The sequence below is a fragment of the Geotrypetes seraphini genome, chromosome 9 (assembly GCF_902459505.1).
Source record: "Geotrypetes seraphini chromosome 9, aGeoSer1.1, whole genome shotgun sequence".
Classification (NCBI taxonomy): Eukaryota; Metazoa; Chordata; class Amphibia; order Gymnophiona; family Dermophiidae; genus Geotrypetes; species Geotrypetes seraphini.
In genome coordinates, this window is record NC_047092.1 from 152,326,062 (window position 1) to 152,338,462 (window position 12,401).

The 12,401-nt window shown below is 42.3% G+C and overlaps 1 protein-coding gene across 3 annotated transcripts in view; it reads right to left on the reverse strand.

Moving 5' to 3' along the window:
* Nucleotides 1-1,660: 1,660 nt before the first annotated feature.
* The window catches only part of SLC9A9 (solute carrier family 9 member A9), a 463,721-nt gene continuing 452,980 nt past the window's right edge, over nt 1,661-12,401 (reverse strand). For all 3 annotated transcript variants that reach the window (XM_033958486.1, XM_033958485.1, XM_033958487.1), the window contains exons 15-16: nt 3,509-3,614; nt 1,661-2,893 (exon numbers count right to left, since the gene is read on the reverse strand). In XM_033958486.1, the coding sequence (XP_033814377.1) occupies nt 2,666-2,893; nt 3,509-3,614 (334 nt within the window). In that variant the 3' untranslated portion in view covers nt 1,661-2,665. The remainder of the gene's footprint in view (nt 2,894-3,508; nt 3,615-12,401) is intronic.

The window sequence follows — 12,401 nt, forward strand, 5'->3', positions numbered from 1 at the left end:
TTTTAAGTCTGCAACTGTCAGGTGTATCTTTTGGGGACCTGTTTTAGCCAGCCTGTTGAAGATTTGTGGAGCTCAGAGTCTGTTCCCCTCACCCCTCTGACTTGGTCATGGGCTGGAACACAGGCTCTTTAGATACACACACAAGTGCTGTTATAGAATTTGAGCTTAGCATATACATTATCCGAGCACCTAAATTTTGGTGCCCCTATGTGTCTGCCACGAAGGCCTGCCTCAGGAATCTAATTCTAAAATGCTGATTGGAACTGATTACACAGGAGTGTAAGTGAGCATCTTGTCATAGGAATTATCTCAGCATTAGTTATTCTCACTTTGTTCTGGAAGTAATTCTTATGAAAGGGCTAGGATTACCAGATGTCCGGATTTTGCTGGACATGTCTGGGGGTCCAGATGGCTTTTCAAAACCCAGCACTTTATCCAGATTTTGAAAATCTTTCCTTCGTGCAGGAGGGCATCCGCGTATGGGCGGATACGATGCAGTGATGTCACGTGCACGTGACATCATAACATCTCATCCGCGCCTGCGTGAATGTGCTGCTCGACGAGAGCAGGCTGCGGAGGATGGGGCCTGGGGTGGGACTGGAGGCGGGGCTGGGGCATGCTTGGGGTGGGATCGGGGTCATGATGAGGCAGAACTGGGGCATGGCATGGCGGGGCTGGGTGAGACTGGGCAGGGCTGGGGATGGGTCTAGGGCAGTGGTCTCAAACTTGCGGCCTGAGGGCCACATGCGGCCCGCCAGGTCCTATTTTGAGGCCCTCAGTATGTTTATCACAATGACAAAAGTAAAATGAAACAGTTTCTTAATCTCTTTAGCTATAAATTATGATATTATTATTAAGACTTAGCCAAAGGAACGATTTATAAACTATAAAGAGTTTTACCTCATGCAAAATTGTCATTTCTTTAATAAGACATTAACTATTTTTTTCTGAGGCCCTCTAGGTACCTACTAATCCAAAATGTGACCCTGCAAAGGGTTTGAGTTTTTAGACCACAGGCTAAACTGTAACCATGACAGCCTGTTTGCCTTTGGGAAGCAGAGGCTGAGATTGTGATGTCATAATGCCTCATTCCACCAATAAGAGCCAGCCTCATCAGTGATGTCACAATGGCTTGATTGTCCTGTTCTCCCCTCTGCCTTCCAACCCAGCCAGCAGATTAACTGTTCCCCTTAACTCAGTGGTCTCAAACTCACGGCCCGCCAGGTACTATTTTGAGACCCTCGGTATGTTTATCATTATCACAAAAGTAAAATAAAACAGTTTCTTGATCATATGTCTCTTTAGCTATAAATGACAATATTGTTATTCAGACTTAGCCAAAAGGAAAGATTTATAAACTATAAAGAGTTTTACCTCATGCCAAATTGTCATTTCTTTAATAAGACATTAACTATTTTTTCTGAGGCCCTCCAAGTACCTACAAATCCAAAATGTGTCCCCGCAAAGGGTTTGAGTTTGAGACCACTGGTCTACGGGTTCCGTTTTTTCCAGATGGAAAAATCTGGTAATCCTAGAAAAGGCGCTCTCTTAGACTCCTTAGGCAGGCTTTTATGGCCAAAACACGATTCAGTCAGTCTTCTTCTCTATGAATAAATTCTTCTGCTGGAACCTCATAGGTTGTGTTGTTCTCCATCTCCTCTGCTGTTGGTTTGCTTTAGCCATAAACAATAACCTTTTTTTTTTTTTTCCATCACCAGGGACTGGCGAATGTTGCTCCTTCAGTAACCTCAGCTCCAGCCAACCCAAGAGGAGGAAGATGTGACCCAGAGATGAAGCATTGGCGGTAAGCTACTGAGCTGTCCCCTCATGTATGCATCTGAAAGATAAGACCAGCAGAGGGAAGATGAAGGGACTCAAAGGCCAAGTTCCCAAACCCTGCCCTGGACCAACGTTTGCTCAACAGACAGAATGATAAGGTACATATTGTTCGGAATCTTTTCATAATTAGCATGAAAAAGAGATGCGATTTGTTACACAGTGTTATCTGTAAAGAATTACAAAAATCCAGGCATGGCTGGAGCAGAGGTACAACAGTTTTGATAAAACTGAAGATTACAAAACACAGTTATGCCTAACACGTGGAAAGCCAGAATCCGTTTAAAAGAGGGGGAAATGTTAGCACAGCAAACAAATTCATCGACTTCTGCTTTCCATTCTGGGCCCATTTTAAAGTGTCAATGAAACAATACAGATGAAATACTACAAAACTGCATATTTTTTCCTCAACAATGAAGCAGAAGAGCTGTATCTTCTCTGAGAAAAAAATGTAAACTTAAGACCGGTTTTCACTTCCTGTTGGGGACCAATGGGTTTCTCAAAAACCTGAGTCGAAACCAAGGTGAGGAGAAATGCAACGGAAAGACACGAGTGAAACAGTACTGCTCACTTTAAGAGGATAACAATAGCTTCTATTTCATTAGTGGCAAATGGTTGCAGTCAAAAACAATTACTTTTAGTTGTATAATATATGGCTTTGAATTAATTTTCATTTCTTCAGGCACCTGGGGAAATATTTGACAAGGTTTTTGATTCTCTCCAATTTGTGACTCAAATGCATTTTCAAGCCTCTCTCGAGCACTGCCTAATAAGCTTGGCTCGTGTGCCTTCATGATCCCTGCTTTGCTTGTTATTACATTTGCACTGCTCATGCCAGTATATTCAGATGAGATTTGCCTGGCGTGAGTTCAGGCTTCAGTTCGTATCCTCCTAATCCAAGGTCGGCACCATGTGCGATTTCCTCGCCTGTGGCCTGTGGCAGACCTGGGCTGCTCTGCAATGGGGAAGGGAGGGAAGCCGATGCTCTCTCTTCATAAGCAATAGTCAGTTCATCATTGCACACGATACAGTCTGTGTCATCGTCCTGCAGTTGTTCCTATTAATTTTTGGATAAAAAAAAAGGGGTGGGGAAGACAATTAAATCCAATGAAACACTGCAGGATGCTTCCAAATGAAATGTAATTTTGTTCTCTTGAATGAGACATCATATAGAAACAGATAAAATAACAGTAAAATAATTATTCAAATTCCATGTTTTACACACATAAACCCACACAGAACCTGAAGCAGAAAATGTTGGAGATCATAGACACTGGATTATAGTCTTAGTTAAGTGGCATTGTTAATGATCAAATAAACACTGAAAAGGCTAAAGGGGGAAATGAATCTAATTTCAATAAGCGTAATGAGTTTTTCCAATAGATTTTCACTGGCATGGGCCACAACAGATCCTCTCAGTTAATGTTGTAGCATATTTTTGTGCTGAAATGTATTAGTCTGAGACTAAAGTTGTGACCTAAACACATCCATTTAAATTCCAAATTGGTTCCAGCTACAATATTAAAAGTCAAGTAAGCAAAATTACCTGCCAGTTGTTCTGAAGTTTTAAAAGTTGTCACATCTCTTCTCTTTTGGATGCATCCACACCTTCTACTAGTTTGGTTCCTCCTGAAATGTCATATTGTCAGACTTCATATAAATGGAAACTTACCTCATATGCTCTAGGGCTAGTTAGCAGTCTGGCAACAGGACTGCACCAGTTGGGCAGTGTTGTTGTTAGGGGTGGTCCAGCATGGGTTAAAATGGGCTTTAGGTATCTGATAAGTCTGTTAAGGTATAACTTAGGTAGTGTAGTCAAAAGACACTTATGCAGTAGGGCAGAACTAACAAATAAATGTGAGCAAAGAACTTAAGAATTGCCATACTGGGGCAGACTGAAGGTCCATCAAGCCCAGAATCCTGTTTCCAACAGTAGCCAACCCAGGTCCCAAGTACCTGGCAGAAACCCAAAGAGTAGCAACATTCCAAAGCTGAGATTGTGATGTCATAATGCCTCATTCCACCAATGCCTAAGCGTCAACCTCCTCAGTGATGTCACAATGGCTTGAGTGTCCTACACTTGGCTCACATAAGACCATAACGATTGCCATACTGGGATAGACCGAAGATCCATCAAGCCATGTATCATGTTTCCCAACAGTGGCCAAACCAAGTCCCAAGTCCTAAAATGGGCTTTAGGCATCTGATAAGTCTGTTAAGGTATGCCTAAACAGAGCCCAAGCAGCAAAACAGAACATATACTGCTTATCAAGTTTCAAGTTTCACGTTTAATAAAAATTTGATATACTGCCTATCAGTCTTCTAAGCGGTTTGTACATAATAAAAATAATAAAATAGGGTCACATACATTAAAACATATAGGACCTACTGGAATGATAGGATTAAGGTAAAGAAGTACATTAAAAAATAGGAAAGAGAGCCATATAGGGGAGATACAAAAGGAAGGGGGATCCCATCTGATAACCAAAGCAGAAATGAAGATGTTTCATAAGGTAAGTGCATTAGAGGTTGAACACATCTTTAAAAATAAATATTTTTGGTTTTCCTTTGAATGATCTAGCAGATCTAGCATAGGTTCATCCTGTAGTTCCGAGGGTAACGAGTTCCAAAGAGATGGGGCTGTGACGGAGAAGTTTGTTGTTCGTGTAGTGCTAATCCTAGAAATAAGCAGTGGATCTTCCCAGGCCATCTCAATAATGGCCTATGGGCTTCTCTTTTAGGAAATTATCAAAACCTTTTTTAAGCCCCACAAACTAACTGATTTCACCACATTCCCCAGCAACGAAATCGAGTTTAATTACACGTTGTGTGAAGAAATATTTTCTCTGGTTTTAAATCTATTACTTAGTAGCTTCACTGCCCCCTAGTCCTAGTATTTTTGGAAAGAGAGAACAAGCGATTCAGATACACCCTTTCTACTCCATTCATTATTTCATAGACCTTTATCATATCTCCCCTGAGCCATCTCTTCACCAAGCTGAAGACACCTAGCTGCTTTAGCCTTTCCTCATAGGGACGTCGTCCCATCCCTTTTATCAATTTTGTCGCCCTTCTCTGTACCTTTCCTAATTCCACTATATCTTTTTTTAAGATACGGTGACCAGAAATGCACACAGTATTCGAGGTGCGGCCATCATAATTTTGGTGCTTAAGTTCATTTCATTGTAAACACAGCATTTTACAAGATTTGATGCTGTGCGATCCAAGCACTGCATAGAAAGATGAATAAAGGCCGAGTCGATTCATTGCAAATCATTTACTTGTGCTTTCAGAAAGATGTTGGATGCCCTTGTCTGTTTTTTTTCAGCATTGCAGTTCCTTGTGGCTACTCTTTTGTGACACTTGCAATTCAATTGCAGCACACATTACAGCGGTGAGAACATAGAAAGAAACATAGAAACATAGAAAAATGACGGCAGAAAAGGGCCTCGGCCCATCCAGTCTGCCCACACTATTGACCCACCCCCTAACTACCTCCATGAAGAGATCCTACATGCCAATCCCATCTTTTCTTAAAATCTGGCACGCTGCTGGCCTCAATTACCTGTTGTGGAAGATTATTCCAGCGATCAACCACCCTTTCGGTGAAGAAATATTTTCTGGTGTCGCCATGAAATTTCCCACCCCTGATTTTCAACGGATGCCCTCTTGTTGCCGTGGGTCCTTTAAGAAAAAAGAGATCTTCTTCCACCTCGATACGGCCCGTGACATATTTGAACGTCTCAATCATGTCTCCCCTCTCCTACTTTTGCGGAATGGCCTACCGTTCCTGCAGCATTCATGGAAGATTTTTTTTAAATCTTGTTCCCGCTGCTGAGGTAATTACCATGGTAACTGCAGTATTGCCGTGGTAGTACTTCCTGTGTAACTATGTATACTAAAGTGTGTTATCAAATTGGCTTAGTGTGTACTAGTGCAGGACTTTCCCACACGCTAAACACATTTCTAGCGCACCTAGGAAATTGAGCAATTTCCAGTATTTCTTTTTCAGGTCGTGTGCTAATGTTCACATTAGCACAATAAGGCTCCCGCTAACGTTATAGACACACTAACTAGTTAGCACACGGTAATCAGAACACGCTGAGTGGCTAACACGTTTGTACTCATTCTCCAGCCCTGACACACCTCCCAGAAAATAAATGCCAAAAGAAAATATGGCGCGCTTATCACACACAAACAGGTTACTTACCATGAAACAATTTAACATGCTTTGTGGTGTTTTCACATGCACTAAAGGTGCGTTAGGGCTTAACGCACTTTAGTAGACATGTCCCATTGTATGCAATCATGCTTAGAAAATCTAGCCCCCCCAAAACAACATTAACAACAATAGAAAAACAGGTGCAATAGTCGGTGGGTACATTGTGCCCACGGCAGGTTTCAAAGGGAAAATTTGAGTGTAAAATGGACCCACAGGCTTTATCCTGGTGGACATTCTGAAAATCCACCCCCCCCTCCTAGTAGCACAATAAGGGTGGTGGGTTCAGGGAGCTCAGGGATGCTGGAGCAGTGGTGGGTCTGTGGTCGCGGCCCCTGTCTCCTCTGATGTCAATTTCCTGTTCTGGGGGATCAGCAGAGCCGACGGCCATGCAGGCAGCCCGCAATCCTGTGACATCTTCCCACTACCTAGAGGAGGGTTCGCTCTGGCTAGAGGAGATGATCTACCCCAGGCTCATGCCCTGCCAGGTATGCCACTGCCCCCCAAGACCTATCTGAGTTAAGAATTATTTGTTTTGTATAGATATTGCTATTAATCTAAAATACACATGTTCATGAAAAAATTAGTTATCTTGGCAGAGAAAGTTATTGTCTACTGCACTGTTTTATTTTGCTTATTTGTTTCTCATTAGATAGTATAATCACTGAATCAACATAATACATAATCTTGCCATTATGCTTTGCCGCATATATTCTTCCCAGATTTTTTTTTTTTATTTTTTAATTTGAATAAATAAAAGTTAACATGCTTTTTTAAAAAAAAAAATCTATTAACACATCCCTCAAAGCCCTAAACTTATCGTATCATCTTGGCTGACAGCATAATTTTCAGCATGATATGGGAAACCAATCATAATCTGCCTGCTTTGAAGATTCATTTCATTAAATGAAACATTTCATCTGATACAGGACATGATGCAGATAATGTAATGTAATGTAATGTAATTTATTTCTTATATACCGCTACATCCGTTAGGTTCTAAGCGGTTTGAAGAAAATATACATTAAGATTATAAATGAGAAGTAAGAAGGTACTTAAAAAATTCCCTTACTGTCCCGAAAGCTCACAATCTAACTAAAGTACCTGGAAATTGATAAAGAAGAGAAAATAAAGATGGTTGAAAAAAGAAAAATTCTATGTGAACTTATAGGATGGAAATTAAACTGACAGTGAAGAACTGTATGAAAAATACATATGGAATGCAGTTAGAGAGGGTAGGTTACAATCTATTTATGGTATTTGTTTAATTGGAAGGTGTTAAGGTGGGTAATTTGGGGGAAGGTTATCTGAAGGTAGGTGAATCTTCTGGAGGTAAAAGAGGAGGGGTTAAGATATTTGGATGAATTTTTTGAAAAGCAGGGTTTTGATTTCTTTTCTGAATGTTTTGAAGTTGTCTGATATTGTCATAAGATTGGAGATGGAATGGTTGATTTTTGCTGCTTGTGTTGCCAGAAGGTTGTCAAACATTTTCTTGCGATGTGTGCCTTTGAGTGGGGGGAAGGTGAAAGGGTTCGAGGTTCGAGGATCCATAAGGCCTATTAGTAAACTCTATTTAATTTCTGTTGTGTTGGCTTCTCTTTATTCCTTGCGTGTAAAGAGATCCTTTGTGTTTATTTCATGCCTTTTTGAATTCTGTGCCTAGGTGTCCCCCATCACTTCTAATCTAATCTAATCTGATCTAATCTAATTAAGTATTTCTGAGTCACACTATGCCTAAACAGGTTCAAGGTGACTTACAACCTAAGGAATTACAGAATATACGCTACTTTATAGCAGTTTGAGGAGAGCAGAATTATGAATGGAGTAATAAGAATATAAGAATTGCCATACTGGGACAGGTCAAAGGTCCATTGTGAGGTTTAGCCCCCCCCCCCCCTAATGTAAGGTTTTGGAGGGGTAATGTTGAAGCAAATAAGCCCCAATGATATAATGTGGGGGCCTTACAATCCGCCAGGTCCCAGGTTCAATACCCTCGTTGAAGATTTAGTAGGAAGCAAAATCAACTGACAAGCACAGCCAGAAGTGATTACATAAGGAATATAATGTAGAAATAGGCTTAATATTACGGAAAGGCAATCTTTAGAAAGATACATAAGCTTTACTGGGTTACAAGTGTACAGACAGAAATAGACATAAGCTTTACAAATACAGAGTGGATTCAGAGACTGCTTCTGTGCTCTTGTGAATGAGAGAGAAAAGACAGCTTCCTGAATAGGTGCTGTGAGGACACAGGGCTAGATTCACAAAGCAAACCGATCGTGTACCGATCAGTTTGCGACCCCTTTGCGACCAGATTTCCCTCGGGCCCCATTCACTAACCTCTCCTGCGATCCGCTTCGAATCCGTGCATGCAAATGAGGTGAAACGCATGCAAAGTAGGCAGGGACGCGATTCACAACACAAAATTTCACATCCGACTGGGCTGGCCGATCAACTGAAGAAACGACTTGCTGGGGACCAGTCGAAAACATCTTTCTGACTTTGGAAGCCCTGCTCTCTGCCCTGCTCGCTGCCCTCTCCTGCCTGCTCACCCTGAATCGCCACATTGCCGCCCCGGTTTTCTCCTGGTTTTAAAGTGGGTTAAAACCACGAACTTGCAGGGCTAAGAACTAATAATAAAAGTTAAAAAAAAATAAAAAAAAAAGATCGCGGCTCCAATGGGCATGCGCAGAACATCTACATATGGTCTGCAGATGCGTGGGGATCGCAGAAAAGCGATCCGTGCTGGCAGATGGGGGCATTCCTCCGATTGCCCCCATCTGCATATTTCAGTTTGCTGAATTTGTCGGCCCTGTCCGGATCAGGTCCGATCGGGCAGGTTGGTGAATCTGGCCCAAAGAAAGAGAGAGATGTAGGGGTGGGGGGGAGTGATGGTTCAGACTTCAGGTTCAAGAGAGAGAGAGGGGGGGGTGTTGCAGAGAGGAGGCTTTTATAGGTTGGAATCTTATTCTAAAAATAGAAACTATTTTATTTCCCAGAATCTTTCTGTTTATAATTTGTAAACTGTTTGAAACAATGATTAGTTTAATTGATAAGGAAGGTGTAACACTTACAGGAATGGAAGATGGGATTAGTCTCTGGCTTCTTTGTCCCATTCAAGCAGCCTATCTTCTTGATAAACAATCCGGTCTGGCTGGATGCTTAAGGGGCTAATTCACTAAACCCCAATTGAGTCTCTGATCCATTCCCGATTACATGTAGGCCAACAAATTCACAAAAGGCCTGCATGCAAATTAGGACGATCATTGACACTCCCCCAACTCACTGCACGGATCGCTACAGAGCGATCCTGGAGCCTGTGCAGACCCTGACAGTAGTGACAGGAGAAACAGCCTCCTGTTACTGCTGTCAGGGCTTCTGACGGCTTTTTAATTTTTTTTTTAAAATCGGGCAGAGAGTTTGTGTGTATTACACACACAAAATAGCTGCTCAGTTAAAAAAAATAAAATAAAAAAGCCCCCCTGAAGTGCCTCCTCCCTCCCCAAATCCCTAAAAAATGCCCCCCCCCGCGCGTGCCGATGCCTCACAAAAGGCAGGAAGGATGGCAATTCCCTCCTGCCACAACCCGACACTGCCCTCCCGCCCACGCGAATATGGCAGCAGGGATGCAAACTCCCTCCTGCCCTGCCACCAACTGAGTAATCCCTCCCCCCTTAGGCCCTGCCCCGGTGCACATGTGATGCACGGGGAGGAGCCTAAGGCCCTGATTGGCTCAGGCGCCTCAGGCTTCTCCACTGGGAGGGGCCTGGGGTGCCTGAGCCAATCAGGGACTTCCTTACAGTTGAGCCTAAGGAAATCCCTAATTGGTCAAACTAATAGCCATTACTTTGACCAATAGCTATTACTTTGACCATCAGGGACTTCCTTAGCCTCAGCCCTAAGGAAGTCTCTGATTGGCTCAGGTGCCCCAGGCCCCTCTCAATGGAAGAGCCTGAGGTGCCTGAGCCAATCAAAGTCTTAGGCTCCTCCCCATGCATCACATGTGCACCGGGGCGGGGCCTAAGGCCCACATTCACGGTGTGCAGGGGGAGGAGAAGGAGCAGGAGGACTTTGCGGTTCCACCTGCTCTGGAAGACAGCAGCGCTGGAGGCCTCAGAAGTAGGAGGGACAGAGCACCCCTCCTGCTCCCAACTTTTAGGTAAAGGGGAGGTGTTGGGCCAGGTCTCAATAATGACCTATGGACTTCTCTTTTTGGAAATTATCCAATTCCTTTATAAACCTCTCTATACTAACTGATTTCACTACATTCTCTGGCAATGAATTCCAGAGTTTAATTACAAGTTGTGTGAAGAAATATTTTTTCTGGTTTGTTTTAAATCTACTACTTAGTACAGTCGACTTCACCTAAGTGCACGTCGGTTAAGCGCATGCTTCAGTTATCTGCAGCCTACCACCATGGTCCTGGTTTTTTTTACATTAAAGTCAATGGATATAAACTCTAGATAATTGCAATTCTGATAAGCACACAATCCGCTTATGTGCACTGATTTTATAGGTCCCACCTCCATGCGTTCACATTACATTCACTCCAGTTAAAAGCAATCACGTTCTCACGCTGATGAGCCACATGTTTCGGATCAGCAGTCTAGGCCTGGCCAGGTGTTCGAACTTTCGAAACTACATCAGGGCATATCGTGGAGAAAAACCTTTGTCTTTGGCTAGTCAAAAGTCATTGTCTCTGGCTGAACGTGTCATTCACGCATTTGATGAGACAACTGAAGATGACAAACATCCTTAAATTTCCTATAATGTCTCTGCTGTATGGCAATCATACGTTCCATTTTAAAAATGTGGCATAAAGATTCCCACCAGAAATTATAATTTAACTGGTCCTAGTTTTTCCAGTTCTTCAAAATAAGTTGTATGGTAACTCCTGTCATAATAAAGAGAAGTTTGTTGTTATGGGAAGTTATTGGGCTTTTAGCCCTCATTAACGTGACAAATAGCATGATATCGTTCATCAATGCCACTGGATTTTCCAATATTTTATTCACTTGACCCCAAATGGATCTCCAAAATTTAAGTATCAAGTGACAATAGTACAGTAGATGATCCAATGTCCCTACATCGAGATGACAGTGCCAGCATCTGTTAGAATTAGAACTATCCAGTTTCTGTAAACGAACAGGGGTCCAAAAACTTTATGCAACAAAAAGAACCATGTTTGTCTCATAGATGCAGACGCCGTACATCTCATTCTCCAAGTCTAAATTCGTGGCCATTGAGAAGCAGAAAACTGCTGCTTAATCTCAATACTCCAAATGTCTCGAAGACCAGTTTTTGGTTTCTTATTCAAAAATTCAGATATTAATTTATACAACTGGGCGACCTGATGCCCTTAGAAATCTGTCTGGAAGCATAGGACTGGCAAGCTATACTGATTTTTTAGATTTTGCCAATCAGGGAATCCCTTCTGAATGGCCTGCTTCAACTGCAACCATTTCAATGTTTGGACACTTTAAGTTAGAATTGGCTCCTGAAGAAGGGTATCATTCTGAAACTGGGCACAATTGAGCCTTTATGTCTGGCAGTGAAAATGCGCTGGGTTCATTTATAGAAATTACTCACCAAGCAGAGAATTGTCAAGTAGAGAATGACACGGTGACAAAATTCATCACCGTTCTCGTCCCCGCTGAAAACCATCTCCATGTCATTCTTTAAGGAGAGAGAGAAGAATCCGAGTATGAATGGACCCAGCCACTGACCCTCAAGTCTTGCATCAAAGAACGCTTGTGTAGAAAGACTGAGGTTGAGATAAAGATGGTTTCCTGCGGTTATCCGTGGGGACGGGAACGGTCATTCTCTATTGTCAAGCAACTGAGGAGCTCCTGAGATATGTACTTGAAATCTCTAGCTTGAACACTTTTTGAATCGGTGGATCGTAATTATTGCATTAGATAGTTTTTCACAAAAAAACTTTTTGAGTGAATTGCACTATTAATTAAAAAGCACACAATGTACACCCATGATGGTGCTAAAGAGGCGTGAGAAATAACCTCTTATACAGTACAAGCCTGTAACTCGGGTTTCCGAGGTGATCGCTTTTACCAAAGCACTGAGGTTACATCAAAATATAAATTTAATGCTTAAAATAAATTATTTATTTATTAAATTATCTATACCGTTCTCCCAAGAGAGCTCAGAGCGGTTTACATAAATTTATTCACGGTACGCAAGCATTTTTCCCTGTCTGTCCCGGCGGGCTCACAATCTCTCTAATGTACCTGGGGCAATGGGGGGATTAAGTGACTTGCCTGGGGTCACAAGGAGCAGCATGGGTTTGAACCCACAACCTCAGGGTGCTTAGGCTGTAGCTTTAACCACT